This window comes from Megalopta genalis, chromosome 2, assembly GCF_051020955.1.
Source record: "Megalopta genalis isolate 19385.01 chromosome 2, iyMegGena1_principal, whole genome shotgun sequence".
Taxonomy (NCBI): Eukaryota; Metazoa; Arthropoda; class Insecta; order Hymenoptera; family Halictidae; genus Megalopta; species Megalopta genalis.
This window is the reverse complement of record NC_135014.1, coordinates 26102799-26130152: the sequence shown is the minus strand read 5'-3', so window position 1 is coordinate 26130152 and position 27354 is coordinate 26102799. Positions and strand designations below refer to the sequence as shown.

At 54.0% G+C, this 27354-nt stretch overlaps 1 protein-coding gene across 3 annotated transcripts in view; it reads right to left on the bottom strand.

The window, feature by feature from the left end:
- Window positions 1-188: 188 nt before the first annotated feature.
- The window catches only part of ush (Zinc finger protein ush), a 175186-nt gene continuing 148020 nt past the window's right edge, over window positions 189-27354 (bottom strand). For all 3 annotated transcript variants that reach the window (XM_033486913.2, XM_033486910.2, XM_033486914.2), the window contains exons 2-8: window positions 4463-4722; window positions 3980-4373; window positions 3122-3889; window positions 2636-3044; window positions 2307-2565; window positions 1971-2204; window positions 189-1894 (exon numbers count right to left, since the gene is read on the bottom strand). In XM_033486913.2, the coding sequence (XP_033342804.2) occupies window positions 1463-1894; window positions 1971-2204; window positions 2307-2565; window positions 2636-3044; window positions 3122-3889; window positions 3980-4373; window positions 4463-4722 (2756 nt within the window). In that variant the 3' untranslated portion in view covers window positions 189-1462. The remainder of the gene's footprint in view (window positions 1895-1970; window positions 2205-2306; window positions 2566-2635; window positions 3045-3121; window positions 3890-3979; window positions 4374-4462; window positions 4723-27354) is intronic.

Sequence of the window (27354 nt, the reverse complement as noted above, 5' to 3'; positions counted from 1 at the left end):
TTAACAAAAGTAAACCTGGCCATCGGATCGAGACAGAGGAAGGTGGTGTGTATAGGTATTTAGAAAAAGAATCGTGCTTCGTTCGTTCATCGACGATATATGGCATATCATAGTATATAACAAATCGATTTGGAAATATCGGATAAAGATATACACACGCTGAATAAAAGGATGTAGGTTCTTTGCGATGCGTTATCAAATCATTTGTATTTATTTTTAATTGGAATATCGTGAGTCCCGCGTTCCTTTTGACAGCGATCGGCGAGAATACAGGGGACCGGTTGAACAACATAACAGTTACTTTTATAAAAGTATCCGCGAACGGTATACGCATTTATCTGGCTACGATAGTTGTACGAAATACGAAAAACAATTTTACATGTAACTGAGATTTTTGGAGATACCGTCGTGGCTCGACAACGATTATCTTGCTTTTCTCAACATCGTCGTGATTCTAGCTCGAGGAAGAAACACCGATGTCATCAACGAACTCGTTTATATATGATATGAATAGTACGCTGCGTATACGTGTAACACTGGCCTTAATTCTAATTTTTACATTTACGCGCTCGCAACGAGTCGTGTCCGCTTTTGTCCATCACAAGTAAGTACACGCGATGCATCGTTTTTTGATTGTGTGTGTGTGTGTGTCTGCAGAAAAGCAAATGCGTTGGCTGAAGGTCTCCAATTGTACAGCGATATACCCGAATTCCGCGACAGATTTTTCATTCCTGAAATCGTTATGGCAGTCTAATGGATACATTTCGACAACGTACTTACTCTCCCTTACTACTCCCCCTCCTCTCCGGTGTGTGTAATGAGCGCGATTTCACAGACATAGTAAGTTGCTTCCTTTTTTTTTAATCCATATTAAATGTGATATTGCAACTTTTGAAAACGCGAACGTTTTCACAAGCTTGAGATTGGTATCATTCGGGATAATTGCTATCGTTCCGGTAATACTCTACTCATCTACTGTACAACATTTTACATTCATCTCTTATTATCCATAATTCCCTAGGTATGTCGATTAATTAGTTAGAGCTATGAGATTATTGAAGAATCATGAGATTGCACACCTTCGTAACAGCCGGCCGTAGCGCGTTTAAGACCAACTACTCGGAATCGCACGCCAGGTGTATCTAATTTGGCAGCCTCACTTTGGTATAACTTCGAACATCTCCTCCTCCGATTGCTCGTCCTCGTTCCAAAGCGTGTACCACCAAAAGAAGAACGCTGCCACGACCGTCTGACGGACGGCTGCCAAGGATCTCGGCTCGTCCTTGACCCAGCCCTTCTGTTCACGCACACGTATGTACACGTCGGATGAATCAACTTATAAGTACAAACAATTCCCTGGATCAACAGAATTCACACATCGGTAGTCAACTAAAACGAATAGTCGATAATTCTATTATATAAACTGGCAACAATTAACGGACGCCTCGGATCACGAAAGTCCTTAAAGTACAGATGCTTCAGTCCTGCCACTCGGCGGTGGCGTGGCGTGGCTGCTCGAGTTGTTGTTGTTATTGTTGTTGTTGTTGTTGTTGCTCGCCTCGCCGGCGTGGCTCGAGCAGTAAAACTTCTTGTGCGCTAAGAACGTGCTCAGATAGTTGAAGCTGATGTCGCACGATCGACAGTATCTGGGCCCGCTCTTGTTGGGATCCAGGCTCTCTTCGGGCGGCGGCGTGTCCTCTCGTTCTTGCTTCACCTTGTTCGTCACCGTTGGCGGTGGCGGGGGTGGCGGAGGCTGGGGACTGCTCTTCCGCACCTCGGTCTTGCCGTTCACCTGCACTTCCGCGGGAACGTCTTCCGGCGTCGTGGCCGGAGCCGGTTCCGGTGTCGGCAGCACCGTTTCGTCGTCCAGTACGCACGTTATGTAATTCTCCTCCTGACAAAGCGATACGTTCGTTATTCTTCGAGACATCTCTATGTCGGGTGTCGGTCGAGTCAAGGTCGTTTCTTACCTGCAGGTCGGTTCCTCGCTTCTCAAAGTGCATTTTTATATGCGTTCTCATGCCGCGCAACGTGTTACCCTTGTAGCGACAGATCGTGCATCTGAAAGCCTTCACACCCTGATGAGCGTCCATGTGACGCTGCGCAGCACCCGCCGTGGGACTCACCGCACCGCAGACGGGACATCTCCAACCTCCGGTTGTTCCACTGTTGCACGCGTGGGTGGATCCAGGCTCGACGACAGCCTATAGAAACACAGTTGTCAACGATCATCGGTTAAAAGGACAATTCGTGCGACTTCGATTCGATCGAAGGAGTTTGGGGGACAGAGGACACCGAGTATCGACCTTGCATTTGGTGCATCTCGAATGATGTTCCTGCGGTTCCGGCCTCTTGGGACAGTAGAACGCTTGATGGGCCACCAGGTTGTCCATGGAGGCGAACTTTATGCCGCAGGCTGCGCATATCAACTGGACCAAAGGGGGCGAAGGTGTGCCCGGTGGTGGTGGACTGTTGCTGACGGTCGTCTCCCTTGCTTGGCAGTAGTGTTTCTTGTGCGCGACGAAGTTCTCGTGACGGCAGAAAACGATGTTGCACTCCTTACACCTTTCGACCGGGGATTCGATTAAACAATTAGTCGAAGCGTTCCCAGCCTTCTGTCTTTGCTTCCACTCACCTGGAGACGCCTTGTTTGACAAGGACTCCGGGAACAGTGGGCGGAGGCAGCTCCGCTAATCTCAGAGCCAGCTCTGTCGGCGGGGGTGGTGGGACAGTGCCGCCAACCGTTGTCGGAGTGGAAGCGATCGACCTTGCCCTGGGACTGCCGCTTCCTCTGGATCTCGGGCTGCCCGGCGGCGGAGGCAACGACGAGGGCGCGGGCGACACCCTGTTCTCCTTCTCGTCCTGGTGCGCCGGCGATTTCCGGACGCTGAGGTCCAGGGGAACCGAACCAGGTGGCGACGCGGACGACGCTACGACCGACGCTGGCGTCGTCGGCTTGTTCGCTGCTCTGAGAACCGGCGGAGGCTCCACCACGGTATTGGGCGCTGTCGCGGCGAGGCCTCTCGTCATCGGCTGAAGGTGACCTGCGAGCAACGGCCGATTACGCTAAACGGAACAACAACTCTACGACTCGAACGAAGCTATTCTGCGCGGAACGAACCATTTGGCAGGAGGAAGCAAGCGGTGTCGGGAGCAGGCAGGGTCGGCGCAGCCAGCACGCTAGCTCCCCGAAAAAGCGAGTACGGTACGATAAGGATGGGGTTGGTGGGCAGTGCCAGGCAGGGCTGCGGCGGCGGCGAGTCCCCGGGACTCGCGCTCGTCGGCGGCGACGCCTTCACCGACGAGGATGCCGCGCTAGCCGGCGGCGTATCCTTCACCACGTGCCTGGTACTGCAATAGTGGGTCTTGTGGGCCCTGTAAGTCTTGAGCGAGCTGAACTTGATGTCGCAGTTTCTACAGTATCTCTCCGCTTCCTCGTTCAACGAGCCGTTCGCGGTGGTCGCGGCGCCTGCCGCCGGTGCGACCGCGGCAGCGGCCGCGGCCGCGGCAGCCGCAGCGGCGGCCGCTGCCGCGGCGACGGCGACGGTCGGGGCTGGTTGCACCGTGGATGGCGCCGGCGACGCCGCGTGCATTCTCATGTGTCTGTTCAGGGACACTTTCTTGTCCGCGCTGTAAGAGCAGTGCGGGCACGCGTACGCCTTTCTGACCTCGAACTTGCTCGTCTTCTCCTCGTCCTCGTCGTTCGTCGTTTCCTCTTCCAGTCGAGGACGGTGCGCGCAGTAGAACGTGCGGTGAGCTTCGAGGGTGCTGGCCGAACTGAAACGGATGCCGCAGGGTGGACAGATCAGGGGCGCGGGCCTGGCTGGCTCCACCGTGATCGTCTCCTTGCCGTCCGTTGGCAGCACGAACAGCCGGCCCGAGGCGATTGCTGAAACGTTCGTCGGTTAACGTTTGGTCGGAAGGTCTACGACCGGTGTTTTATTTTCGATCGAGGACCGAACAAGGTCGTCGGAATTACCGTTCTGCAAGCCGGCGGGCAAAGGTGGGACAGGGTTTGGCGGCGAGGTATTCTCCGGTTTGACGGTGAGCGCGGCAACGGCGGCGGGTCGAAGCGCGGGATCCGTCGCCAGACTAGCATTGAGTCTCAGTCTTGGTGTTCCTTCGTCGTCGAGCTTCGGTTTCTTCTCCGAAGGCGGATCGTCCGCGTTCGATCGCCTCGAGGAGTCCTCGGAGTCTCTCCTGCAAACGGAGTCTCTCCGCCGAATCGAGGACGACGAGGACGACGCCGATCTCGGCTGACAATCCTCCTCCTTGACCACGACCATCGCCTCCTCGTCCGCGTCTTTGGGACTCGACTCTCGGGTCTGATTGGGCTTCGAGGTAGCATGTCGGTCTCTCAGGCTTCTGGTAACCTGTCGAAAATAACGGGACAATTAACGTCTCGCCTCGCCAACTTCGCCTAGGGTCTTACGATCGTTTTTCGTTACGGTTCGTCGGTCACCTCGATATCTTCGGTAAGACTAGCCAGCCGCTTTCTCGCGTCTTCGGAGAGCACGCTGAGCCTCAGTCTGATATCGTCGGCGGTCGAATTCGCGATCGAGACCGAGACCGAGGAAGGGTGGTTCAGTCTCGGCGGTGGCGGAAGGCTCGATTCTTCCTCGACGGCCGGCGCGACCGGGCTGGAAACCGCCGATCCTCCGCCCTCCACGCCGCTGCTCACCGACGGTGTCCTCTCCGAGTCGCTCCATTCCTCGTCCTCCCCTGGAAAGAGCAAAACAGAATATCAGGCATCGGGCGAACGCCACCTCCCGTGCGATCTCGAAAGCATCCTACGTTTCTTCGCCGATCCCCAACGACTGTCCGAGGACTCTCGCGAAACGACCATAACGGACTCACGTGGTACTCGGCTCGGAACCGGAAGTCGGGGCGGCCGGAAGAAAGTACAAGGAAAAAAAGAGCTGGCACGCACGATCGACGACGCGTCCCTATGGCCGTTCGGCTCCCTAATGGTCGCTCGCCACGCCAGCCTTTGCGTACTCTCTGTTCCCTTCTCCCTGCCCTTGCCGCACACCTATCTCTCTCTATTCATCTATCTATCCCCCTACCCGGGCCACCCCACTCGTTCCGCACCCTTCGCACGCCTCGCGGCGGGGTCCCCACTCCGTACCGTTCGGCCGAGAGCGTCGCGTCGCGGCACGTCGGCTCGACGGACGAAGCGGCTGCCCCTCGCATCGAAATCTCGGCTAAAAGCCTCGGAAGATGACGGGGTTGCGCGCGGGGACCACATATTCGCCCGTCCCTCCCCCGTGAAACGGAACCGTTTTTCCCAGACCCGGTCCCAAAACACGACCGGCCGATCTCTGGCTCATCTAGCAGGATAGATCCTGTCGCCGGATACCCGAATGGATCGGATAGTCCATCTCCAGCCCCTATCTTCGCTCATCTACCCTCGGCGCCGAGGCGCGAACGATCGGCACGCCGGGGATTTTAAAGCGAATCCTTGTCGCAACGTTGGAACTTCGTCGAGGTGTACCGGGTGCTCGAGCATATCGAAACAGCGTCTACAGCGTGTCCCGTTTTAGTTGAGATTGCAACAAATCTCGTGGGCACGCGTCCTAAAGAAGAAGAACAAACCGACGGGACGCGCGTTCTTCGGCATTTCGAGCGTTAAACGGCGCTGCAAGCTTCTCCGACGCGTGGACGTTTTCAAGGATGTCTCAAGGTAATCTTGTTTCTTTTTATTTAAATCGCAAACCCATATTTTTTATTTCGGAATCATATTTCACGTACAAAAGAAAAAGGATACAAGGGTAAACTCGAAGAAACCGGCGAGACGTTCGGGAGCAGCGTTTCATCTTGGTCCCGATTGGCGCGACCGTCGACTCGCCTTGCCCTCTTATCTCCACCCTTCCAATAACACCGTTCTTTGTCTCCGCCCGCGGAACGTCACCGTCTCGCCAGCCAATGGAACCTGGCATCTGCTGCTCGGCAGGGTCGCCGGAATCGCGCTAACAAGGGAAAAGCGACGCGGTAACACGACCGGTTGCGGGCTAAAGGTATGTCGCGCGTCGAGTATCGCACCCGGTGGATAGACCGGGGAGTCTCGAGTCGCGTGCTATCGACGGATCTCTCTCGGCTCGAAAATATCCTGTTGCCGGGAGGCGTAACAGCATCTCGACACCTCCTCGAGCAGTATCGAATCCTCCCGGTTTCCGATCCCGAGGATATCCCGAGACGGCGAGAGACACCGGGGAGACGACACCCGGAGACACCGGCAGATATCGGGGATACAACGCCGAGACGAGCCATCCAGGTGGGTTGTCCTCGAAATCGAGACGACACGCGTATCGTTCGTCGAATTACCCGGATGCTTTAATTGCCTCCTTGGGCGAGGTTCGACGAGGTAGACGGAGTCTATCCGATCAGGAACCGACGGTGGACAGCGCGATGAGGAGGACGGAGAAGGATGCGAGATGCCGAAGAAGATTGGGCAAAGGGTTGCAGCGCACTTCTGGGCTATCCTGCGCTCGCATCAGCAGCTCGGTCGTGTTCCTTCTGGCTCTCTGTAAATAAGCGGTCATCGATGGATCGGCACCGGGCCTCGGCCCGGCCACCGCATCCTCGTGCCCTCTCATCCTCTTGTCTCCGTCCTCCTCGCCGTCCACCTCGCCTTTTTTACCCTCTTCGCCCCAACGACGTTCTTCGCTTTCCCAATACGCTATCTCTCCTTCGTCGTCTATTTCTTCGTTTGCTTGTTGCACCGTAGTTACGAGAACCCTCTCCGAGCATTCTTAATTGTACGCGCGTCGTACAAGAGCTACCTGGGATACGTCCGACCCCGGACTTGTCTCCCTAAGTGGCGATAATTGCCGGCGAAATTGCCGGACGATCGGACCGAAGAGAGGCCCGATCGACGGGAACGGTTCGGTTCGGCCGTCGAACGATCGTAGACGATTTCGGACGATTTCTAGAATCGTTCTCCGCGTTGGTCGCGTCTCGACCGAAAGGCGGCCGAGAGTCCGAGGCGAGGGTGACGCGTCCGGACAACAACGCGGCCAGAGGAGAGCTCGCGAAGGTTCAAACGGGTTATCTTTATTACAAAGCGATTCGGGAATTCGGCCGGGAAACAACCGGAACAAGCTCGGCGACAAAGCGAAACGAAGCCGTAAGTGGCGAAAGAGCGACGCTTCCGAAGCCCGTTTCTCACGTGGTCGCAGCTGTTCGTTTCTCGCATAAAGCGGGGCCGAAGGTGTACACGGGCGCGGTATCGGTTCTGAGAAAGGCTTATCAGCCGGTGGATATGTTAATGGCGGCCGTGTTTCCCCCTGCCCCCTCTTCTTTTCGAGATATATTACACCCTCAGCACCCGGAGGTGGTTGGTGGCGGTTGTAGGTGGTTGTAGGCGAGTAAGGTGCAGCCCTCTCCCGATCGGGAAAGCTTGCATGCACGCGCAATTAAGAACGTTCCGACGCGACGCTGCCTGCGACAATAAAAGGCTGCCAGTCGGACCGTATAGATCGAAGGTCTCGTTAACGAGGCTCGCTGAACGTAATCGTTCGATATTTTCGGCAGAAGTTTTCGCGACGGAAACCGAGGCTTTTAAAAGGAACGCCGCTTTCCGTTCGAAAGCGTGGTCGACTCTTGCGAATCCCAAATTTCTCCAAACTTCGGACGCCGTTTATGAAATTTTCCGTCACCGCGACGAAGGTATTTGCGAGGTCAGAGTCCTCCGAAAGCCGAACTCCAGCTCCACCCTCTATACAGCAACGTCTCCCTAACCGATGCTCGGAAAAATGGACAATTTGGGAAGAGGAGATACGATTATTCGAGCCTTGCGGCTCATTTTTATAGCTGTTGAGAATTCGTAACTATAAAAATGAACCGCAAGGCTCGAACAATCGTATCTCTTCTTCCCAAATTGTCCAGTTTCGTTTGACGATGTGTGCGTCAGTTAGGGAGACATTACTGTAATCCGCCTTACCCTCCGGTGAACCACGGTGGTATCTTCGCGGACGAATTCTGCACCCCGGGACTATCCAGCTAGATCGATCGCGGCATTCCTGGAGTCGGTATCTTCGACGTTTTCACCTCGGTCGATCTATCGGGCCCCATCAGTGTCAAACCACTGTCCAAACAAGTCCCCCGCGGGGTTCGCCGATGGGGTCCGGCGGTCGGTGGGGAAGGACGAGTGCCGTCAACCGTCAAGAAAAGATTCCAGGGCGCGTTCGAAGTCGAGTGGCGGAACACCGGCCGAGAGCGAGAGATCGCCGAGCCGGGAGCAGCAGCGGGTGCGGGTGCGGGTGCGGGAGCAGGAGCGGGAGCGGGAGCGGGAGCACGAGCACGAGCACGAGGAAGCCGAGCTCTCGCGCGGCGTAGGAGCCGATGAGAAGGTTGCGACTTGAGCTCTCACTTAGCAGCCGCAGTGTCACGATCGGGACGGCTGCATTAGCATATCTCCACGATGCAGCGTGTAGAGCAGAGGGAAAAAGACCGGGGGGCTGCCGGCGGAAGAGCGACGAGGAGGGCGGAGGCGTGGCGAGACAAAGAGCGGCCGGGGCGACAGAAAGAGAAAAGCAAAGTGTTCATGGATGCATCGGTACGAGTGGCATGCATCTCTGGCATGGGTCGTGGCCCCGTGAAAAGAGGGCGCACACTACCATAATACGACTCTCTGCTCCGAGGCACACGAGACGACGCGGACGAAGAGCCGGAGGAAGAAGCAGAAGGAGCAGAAGAAGAAGAAGAAGAAGAAGAAGAAGAAGAAGAAGAAGAAGAAGAAGAAGAAGAGGAGCAGCAACACGGGAGAGGTCTTACTCGGACCTCGCCAGCTCTGCCTGCCTTTGCCCGCCTTGGCCTGCCTTTGCCTGCCTGTTTGCCTGCCTGTTACCTGTACGTCGCGTGTTTGCCTACTCGCGTCACGATCAGGATCCTATTTGCATAGCGCCGATGAAGCTGCTACCGTTGGGCTCGTTTTCCTGCCACCGGTGTACGCTCGGCTTCTGATCGCTACGCGCCCGGATGATGGCCGCAGGAAGCAGCCGGGTTCGTGCCACTGGCGCAGAACGGGCCTCGGGCCCGCCGTATTCCTGCGGGTCCCAGGATCGACGGGGACCTTCGATAAAAGAAGCGAAGTCGTTGTCTCGGATCGATGAACGATGCTCGAAGTTGCCGGGAAGCTCTTGAAATCGTCGCTCTACGAACGGATCTTCGAAAAAGCCGAACGAAGCTGGACGCCGTTGCATTTCTAGACGACCACGGTCCAAGATTTCGCGTTAGAAGCTGTCGAGAAGCTCCCGGGATCTCCGTTGGGTGGTCGGGAGTCGACGAAAACGGCTGGTATCGCTGTAGCGTGACATCGGTTCCCCAAAATGGCGGAACAGTTTCGAGCTTTGGGCCAGAGGATGCGGCAGAAGGAAGCTGCGACGAACGGCAGTTACGCGATCTTCGTCGGACGTTGCTTAGAAGCTCCGGCGATCGACGCAGCTCGATTAAAAAATTGACTCGGGCAAGGAACGTCTCGCAACGAAGTACGCGCGAGTGGAAGAACTCGAGACCCCTCGGTTCCGCTCGGAGGTTCTTAGTTTCATCGGAGAATACGTACTAGTCGCCCAGGATCGACGAGAAGCGGTCGAAGAATGCGCTTGACGGACGTGGATCGCGCGATGTAGTACACATTGGCCACAATTTACCGAACGTCGTTCGTTCATGTCCCGATTCAATTAAACGTCGATGCAATCGATCAATTCAATTCGTCCCGTTACACTTAACTCTTCAAGATTCAGCGGGCATCGCGCAGGCACACCTCATTAAAACGCAAATCTAGCCGATCGATACGATATCTGCGATCTGCCTTTATTCCGGACCTGCTCTCCGCGTCGTTCTCTTGGTCGATCGGCGGCGGCGAAGGGAAGGGAGAGAAAGAGTAAGCGAGCGAATCTGTGTGTGTGTAAGAGAGAGAGAGAGAGAGAGAGAGAGAGAGAGAGAGAGAGAGAGAGACGAGGGGAGAAGACGAAGGGAGAATCTTGTACAGACCGTCCACGTTCGTCCATCCCTTCCGAGAAGTTCAGATCACGTCGTGGAGCACATTATTCATGCAAAGCTCTTACTACGTCCACCTTCGGTCTCTATCTGCGTATCAACACGCATGCCGACTATACGTGGCCGTCATACGTGTAGCGACGGCGATGCGTCGCGTCCCGTCTCCTCCGATCTATGACCAGGAATCCTCTGTTCGACGTCATTCACCGATGATGGGGGCTTCTTCGGGCTTTTCCGGTAGATCGAAGTAAATTTCGACCGAATCAGGAGTCTCGTCGGAACGAGGAACGGAGCTCTAATTGCTTCTTCGCGCGTTCCATCGAACGACGAGGACGATCAACGGGAAGATTCAGCGGTTATCGATTCTCGCCGATCGTCCAAGATCGGAGATCTCGCGAGCACCGGAGAACGGAGCTAATTGTTTCGTCGTGATCGAGCGTCTCGCGGCGAAGAGGACGACGAAAAAGTCGCGGAATCGCGGGACCAAGACGGCGATGAAATTCTCTATCGGACGAGGATCGGTACCCAAGCGGGATTTTCGCGTCTTCCGCGCGCAATTAATCGCGTTCGGATCGCGTCGCCAACGCGGGAAATTATAAATAGCAGCGTGACTCACCGGTGACCCACGTCGGATCGAAACGTGTCACGCGGGTTACATCATGCTCGCACGGTGAACCGATCGATCTATGGATCGAGTCGATCCACGTCCACGCGAAGCGGACGTCGATCGGATCGATTAACAATTGCCTAAGCGTACCGAAATATTTCGCGAAATTAAACGAACTCCGGTACGAACGAAAACATGGACCCGATTTTTAGCACCTATCTCTCGATCTTCGTTCCGAATTTCGGAATTTTCGTGCCACGAAAAAGCTGCCAGAAAATTACTGGAATAGTAACGACGATGAAAAGCGCGTTTACGCTTGTTCGATCGAGACGAAGCGATCTCGAATCTTCTATCGTCGAACGAGTCTGAAAGAGTATCGATGTACACCGAAACGGCGTACAAGATGATTTCGCGGAATGACAAATGCACTTTTTAGACGACCGCAGAGCTTTTCCAGCGGATCACGATATCGCGAGCCATCGAGCGTGTCGAGGACGTCGATGCACCGTCATTAAACCCATTTCGCTGGTAGCGAACCAGTGTCCCGGTCATTGTCTATTACGGGCCACGAATAAATAGATAAACAAATGATCCCCATAAATTTCCATACGATTGTCCTACGTCGAAAGCATTCTGGTACGGGGAACGATCTCTCCGATCAGCGCCCGGGACGCAGCTGTTTCTTCTTTTATCGGGCGACAGGAACAGGATCCGTGCAGGTCGTTTCGCTTGCTAGCAGGACCTTCGAGAGACGTTATCGGTACTCGCCATCTGTCACCGACTTGGTTTTCACTGCTTTTGCTGGCGATTTTGTTCCTGGTACCGGCGAAAACCAGAAACTCGAACCCGAATCCAAACCCGAGTCCAACCACGGATCCAAATCCGCATCCGAACTCGAGCCCGCGCCGCGGAAACGTATCCGGTCGCTATCCGATCTTCGTACCCCGAACAATCGGCTGGTTCGATTAAAACGATCTCCGAGACTGATCTCGGAAATTTTCGACCTTTAGAACGCGATCGCGATACACGAGGCCGTCTATCGGTTGCACCGCTTCGGCGGCGTTATTGTTGGGAAATTGTGAATTCGTTTCAAAGTTGCCAACGTCCACGAAATAGTAATATACAGTAATGTCTCCGTAACTGACGATCGGATTGTCCACAAAAATGGACAATTTGGAAAGAGGAGCCTTGCGACTCGTTTTTATAGTTACCGATTTTCAACAATCATAAAAACGAGCTGCAAGGCTCGAATAATCGTATCTCCTCTTCCAAAATTGTCCATTTTCTGCACGATCTCGAAGCTTCGCTGTAAAAGTTGATTTCAGATCCGTCGAACGCGTCGTCCGCGTGGAAGCTCGAAATTTCCGAGACGCGTGGAGGCGAAGACAATTTCTAGAGTTCCCGAAAAGTGTGCGATAGCTCGAAGGAACGGGGTACGAGTCCGCCGGCGGGGTTCGGCGACGTTTTTTTCCTCGCCGAATGCGCGAATTCGGAATTTGAATCGCGAGAGGAGGGTGGCGGCCGGAGATAATTCTCGAACGCGTGTACGCAGCACGAGCCCGTGTACCGCGCGCATCGAATATGCAGGGAACAGGATGTGGTTTCTACGTGTATGCGTCGACGATTAAGCCTTAAAAGATGGGGCAGTCATTAAGAGATACCAGTCGTTGACACCGCGGAGACACTCGCGCCGATAAACGTTCTCCTTTTTCCCTCGCGCTCGCGCCTTCCAGCTCCCGGCACCCGACGTGCTTTCGCCGTTGCTCATCGGCCATTGGCCATCGGTCTTCGGATATTCGGCTTCAACCCTTTGCGCGGCCCCCGACCGATTCTTTTTCGCTCGTAATTTCAATCGGCGACGGGAGCGCCGGACCGTTCCAATTTCACGCGGAACATTTTCATTCCACGCGATATCATCGGTGTCGAAACAAGTTGAATCGCTCGCATCCTATGCAGCCTTTCGGATTGTCATCCGCGTTGATCAAATTCGCAGAAACCACGAATCGAACGATTCGTCGACTTCCACGGCACCGGATAGTTTAGACTCGAAATATTATCCTGTCGGTGGAACAGCTTTTCTCGAACAGCTCGCCGTGAATCGATTTAAATAATTCAGCACAGGGAAATGCTCTTAACCAGCGCCACCTGCTCGAATTCCTCGACCGCAGAAGACAAACGAGCCTAGAACAAATACCGAGCGGTAAATTATTCATAATTCTCTCGCGAGAGAACGGCCGAGGTGCGACCGATACGATCTCCGTTCCGGTGATTTCAATGCCCGTCGAGCGGCGTCGAGCGGCGTCGAGCAGTCCGGAGCTCGTGCGGCGCCGAAACTGTGTCCGTTTCCTCTGATTTTTAATTAGCAGGGGACGAAGAAATAGAAAGAGGGAGAGAGAGAGAGAAAGAAAAGACCGTGGAAGGAAGCGATCGGCACGGTCCTACGAACAAGTTATTGTTAAACAAACAACGGGTCCCCGGTGTTCGGGCATCGAGGCGGGATAAACCTATTCAGCGGAGGCAACAAAGCCCGAGGGAGAGGCCCCGGAGGACCCCTCTGACGAGAAATAAAACAAATCCAGGCAATTATATTCACAAAATATTCCGGGACGAGCTACGACGATACCATCAATCTCCCTTTCTTCATTCTTTTCGATACAATCAACGAAAATGGATCTGGATCGAGTCTCATTGTGGTACCGGAGAGGATACTACACGATGTATAACCGAAAGATCTCGCCGGCGAGGACCGGGCACAGCCGAAGGGAACGGAGAGGGAAAAAAAGAGGAGCGAGAGAGAGAGAGAGAGAGAGAGAGGGAGAGAGCGTGTGCGAGTGTGAGAGAAAGAGAGAGAGGGAGAGGGAGGGAGAAACAAGAGAGGAGAGACGAGAGAAGATGGCCAGACCGCTTCTCGTCTAGCTGTAGATCTAATCTCTCGTTCCCGCGCTGCGTGCCTAATTAAAGATCGATATCTCTCGATATTATTGCACCCCCTTCCTCTGCCACCTTCCAGCCACCCCATCGCTTTGCCAACCACCCTTCCATACCCCTTTCCTCCTCCTCATCGACTCCTCTCTCATCCCTCCACCGACGCCGCGCCGCGCTGCCACGTAGCAGGTTATTAAATTCTCCTATCTCGAGGATCTGAACTGGCCGGTCCTACCCGACCGTATCTGATCCGGTCAATCTTTAGTCTCGTTACCTTTCGGCCCTCCGTTCGGCCAGGATCCAGTCGATTCGACTCTTTACAAATTTCCTCTGGGACCCCGCTATGAGAAACGGCCCGCGCATGGGACGCCATAATCCGCCGGATGCCAGGGGATCGACGAGGAATCGTTGGCGACGCCGATCGCAGACTCTCCTGCAGCCTGTATACAATTTTTGGCTCGCGTTTCCTCGCTGATGCTTTTAAACTTCCGATCCACTCGACGCGAAACGGGTTTAAACAGTTTCGACGATCCACGCCAGTTTGGAATTTTAGTGAAACAACGAATTATTCCGAAGTTCGGAGACGAACGAATTCGAGCCGTCGCTCTAGAATCTCGAGTTTAGATTCAACGAAGCGAGAATATATTTATCTCGTGCTTGTTTGTTCGTAGCCGTGCAATCTCTGTCCGTAATAATGGATGCAAAGAACTGGAGGGAATTATTACGATTCTATTCGTCGCACGGTTTTTAATCGACACGCATCGCGTTCCGTTGTTCTCGTTTCGGTACAGGCAATTAAGGTTACAGCAGAAGCTTTAGGCTATTGGCATGTTTGCGATGAACGATAAGATGATTGGCTCCTGTATAGAACCCATCATTCATCTGCTTAGACTCGGAAGGCCAACTGTTCCCATCCACGTTCTATCATCGTCTTTCCTAATCGTTTTTGTTCGGACACCATAAAACGGCACGATTTCTCTCCGTGCCGGAACAATATTTTCCAATTACTGAAAATTTCCGGCCTAAACAACAAGCAATAAATACACCAAATTTTCTAGGACCGATCTACGCAAAATGAAAAATGGCGAAAGTTTCTTCGATCGTTCTCGAAAGCGTCTAAACGCGAGAAGTATACGAGAACGCGAGCCGAAGTAATCGGAATAATCGAACGTTCTAATTGAGCGCGTCGATCTCTAATTAGAACCGTCCTCCGAAAAAAACTGTCCGCCGACACAAAGGGATCTCTTAATGCGTCTCGTCCGTGGATCGACTACCGGCGAGAGTCGGGCGTCGATGAAGAAACATCTTCGCGTCGATCGGCGAATCGATCGGGCTGCGCTGTGAACGGGGCTTAAACATTGAGACGTGACCAATGCTCGTTGCCACGAAGTTAATGCCACATCGGACAATTATCGCTCGGCAGGACCTTGCCGTGCATATATTAAGTCCGACTCTGTTTCTCTCCTTCTCCCGCTCCCCCCTTCTTCTTCGTCCTCCTCCTCTTCTGCTTATCCTCGATGGCGCTCCAACTTTTGTGTCGTACACGTGCGAGGGATCGACGAGGACGATGAGGAGGACGACGAGGAGGACAACGAAGACGAAGACGACGGTGAACCGACACACCAAGATTTCGTATCTGACCAGGACACTTCTCGCCTACCTTCTGGACGACGTTTTAAGATCGATATCGAACCGCTCTGGAAGTCGACCGAATGAATAATTATCAATGGTAGGACCCGCTGTATCTCGCCACCTTGCCTCCGTCCTCCCTCTTTTCCCTCCGCCATCGCCGCCGCCACCTCTGCCCCCCCCTCCTTTCCCATAGAGTTCTCTTTTTCGATTTTACTTTCTCGTCGACGAGGGACTCGCCTTGCGCCCGGGATCCTCGAGCTCGTGAAAACGGATGCCAGGACAGAAATCCCTATTGGCAGCGAGCGACGACGACCTACAGGATCTCTCGAGATCGCGACAGCGCGTTCGGGTGGTCCCCGATCGACGTTCGACGTCTCCCAAAAAATTGTGCACCCTCGTCGACTTTGTCGGACAGTTTTGCAACAGGATGACTTTTGCGTCGGCGACATTCACAGATCGTCTTTGGGCCATGTCAAGGTTATTCGAACCATTTTGCGGAGGCTGGCGGAGCAACTGCCGAAAGGGTAAGTAAATTTTTCATTAATAGCCGATCGTACGGCCGCGGCGAAACGTTCGCGAAATATCGTTTTACAAGACGCCGCTGGAAAATACCGGAATACCGTCGTAAGGGGTTGTTTACGAGCACGTCCGAGAACAATCCAACCGTGTCCCGAACTCTCACGTACCCGGTATAGGTTCTCTTAAATAAGCGCCCCCTTGTATCTCGGTGTAACCAGTCTGTACATCTAGTTTCCGGTAAAATGTATTAGCAGCGCTGCACACAAACCATAAACACCGGGAAAGCGACAGAAAAACGCGGAGACGCGTAAATGCCCGTAAAAGTACGGTATAAAGACCGTTGTTGCGGGAACGGAAAGCTTCGGGACTCTTTGAAAATATAATAAAGATCGTCCCTTCGTCTCGCGGCACTTTAGCAAAATCTTCCGAAAAGCCTTTGGGTTGAAATTAATATAGTTCCTAAAAAGCGATTCGCCGGAAAACATTGGAAAGTGCTTGAAATATTGAAATAATTCTCGATATTAATTTCGATGGCTTCTCGACTATTTTCTTAAAACATCTTTGGTACCGCGAGCAGCCGAGGGATGAAAATTATTCATTAATATTTCCCCGTATCCGCGAGAATCCCCATAACCGTAGGGGCGCCGTCCTCCTCCCCGGCGAACCTTCCGCAAGCTAATCGCTCGGCTTCGAAAGCACCGGAACGTAAATCCACGAACGCGAAGCATCGGTTTTCAGAGGCGTTTACGAGGGGTCGTCGGGTGCGTGGCTCGTTAAAATTATATTCCTGTTGCAAGTTGCATTATGCATGCAGATTCACCGTCCCAGGAACCGGCACGTACGTCCGTTTGCCACCGGGGGGTGTAAACTAGCGAAGACGGACGGGGGTTGGAAGTTGCCACTTTGCTGTTTAGGGGGTGGCGCCGAGCGACGCCGCTGGAATCGCTCAATTCCGATAATATTGGGTGTGCTGCTGCTGCTCCTGCTGCTGCTGCTGTTGCTCGCAGTCAGAAAAGGGGCGAGAAGGCCGTAAATCGCAACGCGCGGGGAGATACGTGAAAATGGATTTTTATCGAACGACCGAGGAAGTCGACACCGGCTGGTGGCGAGAGTGGAAGTTAATTTTGCGCCGTTTATCGGTTTCTCTCGGATTCCGACGTATTTCATTTTATTCTCGTTGTCTTCGCCAAATATTTACAATTACGATCGAGATCCGCGCTCTTTGGAGCACACCGTTCTTTCAGCACTCGCTTCGAACTTGCTTCAACATTTTTTTCGAACACTCTTTGCGTCTTTTTGCCCTCGAACGACGACTTCGAGGTTCGACGATATATCCCTGAAAACGGAGGCGTGGTACGATCGAATGCACGCGATTTTATTTTCCCTGTTTTGTTTTCCTATTTTCAAGTAATTTAATGCGCCGCACGCAGTCGGCGCGCATCAATCGTTTCGAAAGAAGCGCGATTCGCGTCTCTCATCGACAAATTACTCGAGTCCGTCTTTTTCACGCGACCATCCCCGAGAGCTTATCGGCGCGACGGGAAAATCGGGTTAAGCGTCGCGCTCGGATAAGAAAGGGAGAGGGTTGCTCAGGGCCTTATTAAGAAAAACGGCTCGGCTCCGAGAAGAAGCAACACCGGGGCCGGGAGAAAACAGAAAGCGGACACGGCGCGGCGTTATCTTCGCGCAACCCATTCCGGCGACCTTATCTACCGTAAAAACTTCGACTTTAACCACCGGGGATCATAATCGAGCTTATCTCTGTCCCCGCTCCACCCCTTCTCGTTGTACCTCACCCTCTGCTTCCGACGCTCTCTCTCTCTCCCTCTCTCTCTCTCGCTCTCTCTCTCTCTCTCTCTTTCTCTGCCGCTTTCTCTCTCTTTTTCTGTCGGGACCGCCTCGCCGGTGCACCAAAGGCTATCTCCCCCTTTTGCTCATCTATCGCCCCCTGACGTGCTATCGCGGATTTTATCGCGAAACTCTGAACCGACCCGGATAGACGGAGATCGCGAGAAAGAAAGGAGCTGCGGATACGGTGGATTGGCGGGGGGCACGGGGGTTTTATTGTGCGCCGCCGGGACGAGTCGTGAAAGGTGCACCGCACGAAAAATTGCGCGGTTGTTCCGCTAAGAAACAACCGTTTCGCCAGCCTGAATATTTTCGATTTCGACGCATCGGCGATGCTGGGGCAGGATCGGCCATCTTTGTATTTACGGGTTCGAGTTTGAGCGTTCTATCGATTAGCCGTTGTCGTAGATACAAGTTAAACGTTTCTTATAATTAGAGAAACGGTGAAAGAGACGAGAGAAGGAAGGTCGAAGAAGCATCGATCGTTTTCGAACGAAGACAATTATGTCGGGGAAACGGTCGAGACCATTGTTTTCGCGACAGGGTAAAACAATTAGCAGGTGTCCATCGAAATTTCGTGTAGGAAATTCAATGGAAAATTCGTGGAGGTCGCGACACGAGAAAATTGTGGTTACCAAGGGGTGGGCCGACGCGACAGACGGAGAGGAAAGTCGTAAACGTAATCGTGCTTTGCCAGGCGCCGCCACTAAACCACCCTTGCACTCGTGCACCTGCAACGCGCCTTCGGGAGCCGCTTAAAATATTTTTACTCCATATAGCCGCTGCGATGTCGCGATATTTCGCGCTTACCTACCAATGACGGCGCTATAGTCTCTCTATTCTTATCGCGATCCAGCCCTCTATCGGCGAATGAGATACCGCGAGCTCTAAAATCATTCCGGTAATGTTTCATAATTATATATATATATGTATACTAGAATTCTCGATAATATTTCCTTTCGTTTGCAATGCTCGGTCTTTTCGAAAGCCGTAGATCTTTCTTCGCTGCACGCGCGTTCGCTCTCCGAAAATTCGTAATATTTTCAACCGAAGACGATCACCGGAAGATATTCTTCCTCGTTGTAAAGACCGCGGAAAATAGATTCGCTTAGAATCAAGGGTGAACCATTTATCGCAGCGATGCGATCGATGGTCCGCGAATCCGTATCGATCACCGGATCCGGCGAGATTAATTTTACCCTCGGCGAAAGACGTCTCCCGTCGTCTATCTTTTCGAGGCAAGCCGCGCCGATACTCGCAACGAGGGAGTAATCCACGGGCGAACAATTAACGAGACGGCGCGGTGCGGTGGAGCGAAGTCACCCCCATCGACTCTCCATTAAACTGACGGATGGTCCCCGATTAGGCTTCCCCGGATAAACGGAGGAGGCGCAGCGCAAAAGGAAGCGCAAAAGGAAACGCAAAAGAGCGATCCCGACTACGAAACCGAGACAACGGGACACGGTGAGCAAAAAGAAGGGAACGAAAAGGAAGAAAGAGAAGGAAAGGAAGCGGACGGGGACGTCCTCGAGGAGAAAGAAGAGAAAACGAGGAGAACGAGAAGGAGGATCATCGAAGAGGGACGAAGACGGATTGCGCATAAAGCATAGAGCATAAAGCATAAAAGCGTAGAGCACAGAGCAGAGAGCACAGAGCAGAGAGCATGAAGCATAAGACGCAAGGCGCAAGACATAAGCAATAACGAGAGTCGGGACTCTATCGCGCACCTATCGGAAATAATTATTTTGGTTCTATCGAGCCGAGGTTGATGGCGAAGCATACGCGGAGGAGGACGAGTGTCGTGGGCCGTGGGGGATGACGACGGGGCCGAAGAGGGGTTTGGGGAGAACAGGGAGTGGGGAGTATAAGTAAGTATAAGTGACTTTGCCACACGGTCCTCAGATAATGCCAAGGGCCACCTTCCAGGAATTAGTATTTATTGTGACGCGATTCAGATAGCGGTCACGGTACGCCCCTGCCCGGTCGGAGCCGGGGCTGGGGCCGGGGCCGGGGCCGCTGCCGCCGCGTACCTGGGGCCCCCAGTCCCACGAATTATGGTTTTCAATATGATGACGGTTTCGTATCTGCCGACCTCGCTCGCTCCGGCTCTCTCTCTTCGTCTTCGTCTTCGTCTTCATCTTCGTCTCCCACCGCCGTAAGTCCGCCTTTCCCTTCGGCAGCCTTCGAGATATGCCCTCGTCCGCGGGCTCGTAAACCGTCTAAAAGGCTTCGACGATTTTTATCCTCGGCGAGCCTCGCGTGCAACGAAGATAGCCGCTTTCTTTCCACCAAATACAGGCTAGCTTCCACCCTTTTTCCACCCCGATTCCGCGATTCTCCGACACCTCGGATCCACCGGGCGCTTCAACCCTTCGTTCGTTTACTTTTCGAAACGCGTTTTTCAAGTTACTCCTAATCGTATACACGCGTCTTCGCGTCCTCTCCCTCCCTCCCTCCAGGATGGCACCCCGGAAACACGCGAAATTCCTAAAGAGCTAAGTAAATTATTTCACGAAGCAAGAACTTCGTTGGTCGCTCGAGGTCGCGGGAATCGTTTCGAATAACTATTTCGGCCGATCGATCGACCGTGAACGTCTCGATCCGAAAGAGAAACGCCTCGATCCTCGGAGATCCGGGAGAGCGCGTCTCCCGACGAACCGGAGAATTCTAGGGATCAAGATTAAATTCTTTTCCCCGAAGCTCCGGGGCTCTCCGACGTTTCTCGGTCTTATCCGACGACGGCGAGGCAAAAAGAACCGGGAACCGCGAGGATAGCGAAGGAGAGAGAGAGAGAGAGAGAGAGAGAGAGAGAGAGAGAGAGAGAGAGAGAGAGAGAGGGAACGTCGCAAACAGAAATCGGGATTCACGGGGCGGCCTGTCGCGATAAAATGTTATCAATCTGATGGAAAACGAGAGTGCGAGACGCGGCGCGACGAGACGAGACGAGGGGCGGCGAGGCGAGACGAGGCGAGGCGAAGCGAGGCGAAACGAGGCGAGAGAGGTCGCATGCGTCCAACAAAGAAAATCGTCCTGGTTTCGTGGAATTCCATGGGATACCGTGAAGCATCCGCGGCGGAGGTAGCAATTGCCGACCGATTACGGTATCTCCCGGCCGAGGGAAATAAAATTTCATTCCCCGACGGGATGCATTATCGTCGGGAACTCTTGATGGAAGAACTTCTCCCGCCGAGAATGATTCATCGGCCGACTATTCCTTCGGCTCTCTAACGCGACTCTCTAACTCGTCCCGCGACTCCGCGCGCGCTGCACTCGTAGCGTGTCGGATGTTCGCGCGAAAATGATTATTATTGCACGCGCGGATTATTATAAATGTACGGCGCGGCGTGCTTCTCCCGAGGGATTTTCTCCGTCCACCGCGAGAGACCGGATTCCGTTGGCGAGGCGAGCCACACGCGGGCGGCCGAGATATCGCGCCGATTTATCGCTCTATTTTTCCGAGACCGACCTTCGATCATCGGTACGCTCCGTATCGCGATTCGTTGCATCTTCGTGGCGCAATCGGGAACTTCGTCGGCCGGGAACGCTGTCTCGCGTCGAATCTGCATTTTAATTCCACGTTTTTCCCCGGGAATTTGTCCGAGCTCGCAGAATCCGTCGGCCATCTTCCGCCGGAACGTTTGGAATTCGTTCTTGAACTCTGCGTATCGCCCGCGGAAACTTGTATCTTTTTTCCGCCGTTTTCTTCGCTCGAACGAGCCGCTTCTATTCGATCGACCGGTCGAATCGTCGAGTCGGAGCACCCTGCAGGATCCGCGAACTTTTTCGGGACCGTATCTCGCGTTCCTGTTCGATAGGATCGATCGAATCGCATATTTGGCTCGATCTCCGTGTCGCGTAATCCGCGGCGGTCGCCTCGTCTCGCGCGAAGGTTGCGCAACGCGAGATGACACAACAGTGACAACGACGTAATCTTGGTTACGAACTGATCCGAACTGTCCCGTTCCGATATCGAACTCGAAGATACGCCGTCAACACGACATAAACAGTCGGCAGCCGACCGATAAAATTATTTACTCGTCTATTGGCGTTCGTTCTTGTCTTATATTTTATCGTTCGCTCGATTTCGCTGAGTAATCGAAACAAAAAAACTTGTTTGTTCTCTCGCGTCGCGCGCTCTCGTCCGGAGCAACGCGACGATCGATCCGCAGATTTCTTATTCCACCGGGTTTTCGCTCTTCCTCTCGATCGAATTGTTTAGACAATTTGGCCGGGCAAACGGATCGTGCAGTTTATCTTCGCCCAAACAGAAACTATTTTTCCGTGTAACTGCCGCTTTCGACGTTCGCCGACGTTTCTCCGCTTGTCTCGCGGTCGATTATCGGCCGATCGGGCGAAGCGGGCGTCTCGTTCGCGGGCGGGAAAAGGTGAAAGGAGCAAAGAACGAGCAAATAATAAGATAAAGCGTTAATACTTTCGAGGGGAACGGTTACAACTTCCGCGTACAGTGGTATTAACTCCGACGTCCGGCGTCCCGTCGCCATAGCGGGAGACCACCGGCCGAAATAATCCGCGAGAAGCCGGCGAGTCACGCGAAATTCTTATCCGTCGATTAGAAAACTTTTTCCGCCGCGTCTAATCGCCGACTTTATCTTCCTGCGCGGCGAGACCGTTTCCTCTTTCCTTGGTCGGTGTGGAAAGAGAGGAGAGCAAAGGCGGGGACAGAAAGAGAGAGAAAGAAGGAGAGAGCGTCGGCAGTCGACGAATCGAGGAAAGACGAGCGTCTGGACGCCCGATAAGAGAACGCGTTGATATCCGAACACAATGGTTCCGTTGTGGCAAAATTTTGAATAAACCCGCAAACGATCTCGATCTAGAAAAAGACCAGCCGTTGCGAGCGATCGTCGCGACGGCTGGGAATCTTCCTCGAATCGCATGCGAATACGATCTTCTGCGCGGATCGATTCGGCACGTTCGATATCTTTTCAACGTACAATCGAAGAATCGTGTTGCGTAAACTATCGAAAATGGGAAGATCGAAAGTCTTGGTACACGATAAACTCTATTAATTGTCCGCGACTAATACAGGAAGCAGAAACGAGAGATCGACCAACGTTAAAGCACCGATCTAACTATACGTATACACAAAGTTGAAGCGTTTGCTAATAGCGATAACAATGAACAGTAGTCGAGGCCACCTCGAAGAAAGTTATTAAAAAGAAGACGGAACGAACGATCAGAGCGAACAAGGACGTCCAGTCAAGACCGAGTTAAACCTAACAAATCTCAGGGTCCAGGTGCGAAGGACTCTCGGTGTAGGACTCTTAAATGTCCTAAATATAACCGATCATCCTGAAGAAAACAAGATTACGCAGTTACGAAGCCACGACCAATAAATACAATTTTTCGAAATTCCGAGTCCCATATCCTGAACTTTCAGAAAGAACCGTTGTCCGAGATGGAAGAATCTTTGGGAAGTTTCGAACGACACACACATCGAGAGAGAGAGAGAGAGAGAGAGAGAGAGAGAGAGAGAGAGAGAGAGAGAGAGAGAAGAGTCGAAGAAGAAGAAGCCGTGAGAGGCTCGCAGGGAATTCGCGACGTCGTAGAAACACAGCGAGACCTGGGGTGTGGGAGGGTAGCGTCTTGAGGGGTTGAAGTGTACGTAGGACGAGAGCCTGGCCGGCTCGTTATCAGTCCGGGAGGTGTTATCAGCTGGATGCAGCTCCCTTCCAGGCCCCCAACCCCTTTGGCAACTCGACGGAAGGAGGGACGGAGAGGGTCGGAGAGGGACGGAGCGGGTCGAGGCAGGGAGTGCGAGGAAGAGGAGCCGTGGCCGGGGGCGGGGAGGGCGCGGGGCGGCGTTCGAAGGTGCACGCTATCTTCCACCCCTGGAGAGATGGCTATAGAGTGCATCTAGCGATAACGAGGCAAGTTAAACAATATCGAGCTATATGAGGGCCACGACTCCCGACCGAAGATTAACCGCGTCTCTGGCAAGAAGATACTTTGGTATCTACGAAGAATCGGCTCTCCCCCAGGTCTTGGACGTATTTCGAGGAAACTGCCGGTTGGTTGGCCGTCGGCGAGCAGCCAGTCGGCGAAGCAGTCGGCGAAGCAGTCGGCAGGGGAAACGCGCCACCGTGATTAAGGAGTATCGGTACTTCGGGGAGAAATTCGATGAAACTTGCTCCGCGACCGTCGCGTCGGGACGCCGCGTTCCGGAGACCGCTCCTCTTTCTTCGCGAATCCAACCCCCGCGGAGATGGACGGCCGGGTGACCACCCGTTCCCGATGACCCAGATCGAGGCTCGAATCAATCGAGAATTCTCGGGGGACGGAGTCGCCGACGTTTTTCACGACGGAGACGGAACTTTCAAACTTTTCCAGGCTCTTCCGAACGAACGGACGAGAGCCGGCGCGCTCGACGATCTCTCGGAGTTATGCTTCTTACTCCGCGCAACATCGTTCTATCGGGTTATATACCCGGAGCCGTCGCGGCACCGAAAACGAGAACGTTGAACGGCGCGAACTCGCGAGACGACCCAATAACTGTTCGCCTTCTGCTTCGAGATTCGCACCGACGACCGTAAGAGCCGATCGAACTCGTCATTGGAAAGACGATCTAGAACGCCGACGAATATTAAAAATTAGGTATTCCTCTACGAAGTATTCGGACTGGATATATTTTATCGATTCGATGGATCCGTGGACCCGTGGAGAGCTACCAAAGCGGTACGAGCCGCCTCGGTTCTCCTCTCGCGTCGATATCTCGATCGATCTTCCGGCGAGAAGGGGGTTGGGAGGGAAGCAAGACGTCGGAATGGTCCGTCGATCGAATCTGGAGCCGGGCCGGGGAAGGGACAGGACCCGCGATCCACGGTCCAAATATTGGGACACCGGATCTCTTTTCGTGGGGATCCAACCTCCGCGAACACGAAGGGAGACGGGCAGAGGCGAGATCGAGCGCGACGAAACGCGAGGAAGAGGAGGCGGCCGAGAGGAAAGCCGGGCAAAGAGGCGCGGAGAAAAAGAGGACGGTTGTTCGGAGCTTGATAAAGAAAAAGAGAGCGAGAGCGAGGGAGGGGGGCAGAGGGAGAAAGGGAGAGAGGAAGAGGAAGAGAGAGAGAGAAAGAGAAAGAAGGTTTACACTTTGGTGTACGTTGGCCGGCTTACATACGAAACAGACGCGTCCCTCCTCCTCCTCCTCCTCCAGCTCCTTCTCCATCTTCTCCTCCTTGTTCTTCTCTCTGCCGCTGCTCCTCCTCCCTCCTGCCCCTATCTCTCTTCTTCCAGCGTACCCGGTGAGATAGCTCTCGAACCAGGGTACCCAGGTTGCGCCGATATAGGGGCCGAGACTTTACGAGACGGTGGTCGTGGACGAGTGATTGATGAGCGGCCAAGCTAATGAGGAGCTGAGCTGCAGGACGGGGATCACGATAAAGAGGTCCCACCACCGTATAGACCTTCTCGCGAGGCATACGTAGCTGCAACACCTCCTTCTTTCTTCTCCTCCTCCTGTTGCTCTCCGTCCTCGTCCTCGTCCTCGTCTTCGCCTTCGCCTTCGTCTTCCACTACCACCACCGTCGCCGCACCACCGTTTCGCCGTAGCGGTATCTCTCTTCTTCCACTTTTCTCTTCGCATTTTAACGGCCGAGCTCTCCCTTTCTTCGTCTCTTCGCCGACGTTCTTCCCTCTGCTCCGCGCTCCGTTCTTACAAATCTCTGGGACTCGGGTCTTCGGACTTCTGCTCCTCTTGCTCCGCCGATCGGTCCGTTGCCCCTTCGCGGTTCTTTCCCGATAAAGACAATTTCGCTGTTCCGCCCGGTCGTCGATAACGGTTAACAATTGCAACGCCGGCTATATTTCGTGGTCATCGCGTAACTCGCGCCACGCAACCGGACAAAGGGAAAAGGGGGGTCGCGTTTTCGAGGACCGCGTTCGGAAGTACGCGCGCCCCGAGCGCCGCTAAAATTCCCTGACATCGTCGTCGCTTCCGTCCTCCTCGTGGTCGATTTAAGCGGTCGTTAAAAGCATTTGCCTACCTTATCTTGTTTTCTATTTACAGGATTATGCTCGTAATTCGAAGCGGAAGCGAGGCGGAAGCGGGCCGGGGCGGGTGCGCGCGGGGCGCGGGGTTGGTAGGCGGCGGTAGGTGGCGGAGGGGCGAACAGTCGCGCGGTTGAAGAAGGAGGAAAAGGGGGTTGCCGGAGCCGGTGAAGGAGGAGGTTTATAATAAAGCCTGCAGGGTCCAAGATACGTGGCTGGCAGCCGTTATCAAACGGGTCCAGCGTTCGAGTCTCTCCGCAAAAGCCCTCTCCCCTGGAATCTCGTGGTAACCTAGCTCTCTGGCGTGTTCGTTCGGAGTTCGGGGGCGCGTGAGGATCTCCCGAGCACAGCCGCGCCGAGGGTACCACCGTTTCGCGACATTTCGTTCCCGGGATCGGAACACTTTTCGGTCCGATTCCCCTTAGAATCTGCTCCCGTTTTAGCCCTTATTCGGCCGCGCAAAGCGAATCGATGCGCTTCTCGTTTGCCTGCTCCCGCAATGACAGCTCCGCGGACGTCTGCTTTTTCCTCGGATCTTTCGAGCGACAATGAATTTCGTTGTCCACGCGTCTTTTCGATTCCATTCTCGCATACTTGGAACAGAGATTGTTCCACGTTTCTTCGTCGACTCGAAGAAAAATGTTGGTCGAGACAGGTTCGATTTTTTTTGTGCGGTTTTAAGGGACAAATACAATAGTTCGCGAGACCAGCAGCGATCTACGTAAGAATTCTCGAGAGATCGTACGTTTCGAGTACGAAATACCGGCCTCGCGCGTTCCCGAGGTCCCTGGGAATACTCTATCTTGGTATTCTCTAAGACGCTCGGCTTCGCCGTCCTCTAGGGTTCCAAGAATCTCCGGAAATTTTTGCGCTTTGCGCGCTTTAATAACCCAGGAACGGCGGCTCGTTCTTCGAACCGCCAAGATCTTTGTTAACACCGACCCCTGCCGGTTTTGCCTTCGCCAACGCCCTCGGGAATACCGGAATTTCCTTTCTTCTTTCGAGGATCTTTCGGAACACTCCTCGCATCCGTCTGTGAAATCCGTCTCCCGAGCTTCGTCCTTCCGGAGGATCGACGAAGACCCTCTGTGCTGCTCTCTCCCCGAGAGAGCGCTCCCAAATCGACCGAACCACCTCGATTTCTTCGTCCGATGGTCCGAGATAGCCGGATCCCGGGTGCCGATAATCGCGGCCGATTTCGCGTGTGCCGCATGAAAATTCCGGGCGGTCGGTGTAGAAAAACGAAGACGAATGCGGATCGCGGCGAAACAATGCTCGCTTTGTGCCCTCGGAATGCACGGCTCGGCGGCGGAAGGTGGTGGGCGAGCAGTAAAGTGGCCGCGAGTCAAAAGGATCGTAATCGGCCGGCGCGAAAAAGTGGCTGCAAGTAAAAAGAATAATAATCTCTCTCGCTGGAAAGGCGAAGGCCCGAGCGCGCCGAGCCAGACCGAGACGAGACGAGACGAGACGAGCCGAGCCGAGCCGAGCCGAGCCGGCTGGGTTTTCTAGAGGCGAGGAATGGCAGTTGGGGAGCGTGGCGTGATAACCCTTTCGTTATCGGGGGTTGAATAGGGGGCGGTCGGGAGCTTAGCAGCGGACCAGGCGATCCCAGACCCCGATAACGCTCCGATGTCTGATAACTCACACTCTACATTATAATGCACAGCACCCAGAGCAGGCTCGCAGGCTTCCGTTGTTGCTGTTACTGCTGCTGGTGCCTCGGTGCTGGTGCTGGTGCTGGTGCTGGTGCTGGTGCCTCGGTGCTGTTGTTGTCGGTGGTGGTGCTTCTGCTGCCGCTGCCGCGCTGATAGCTTTCG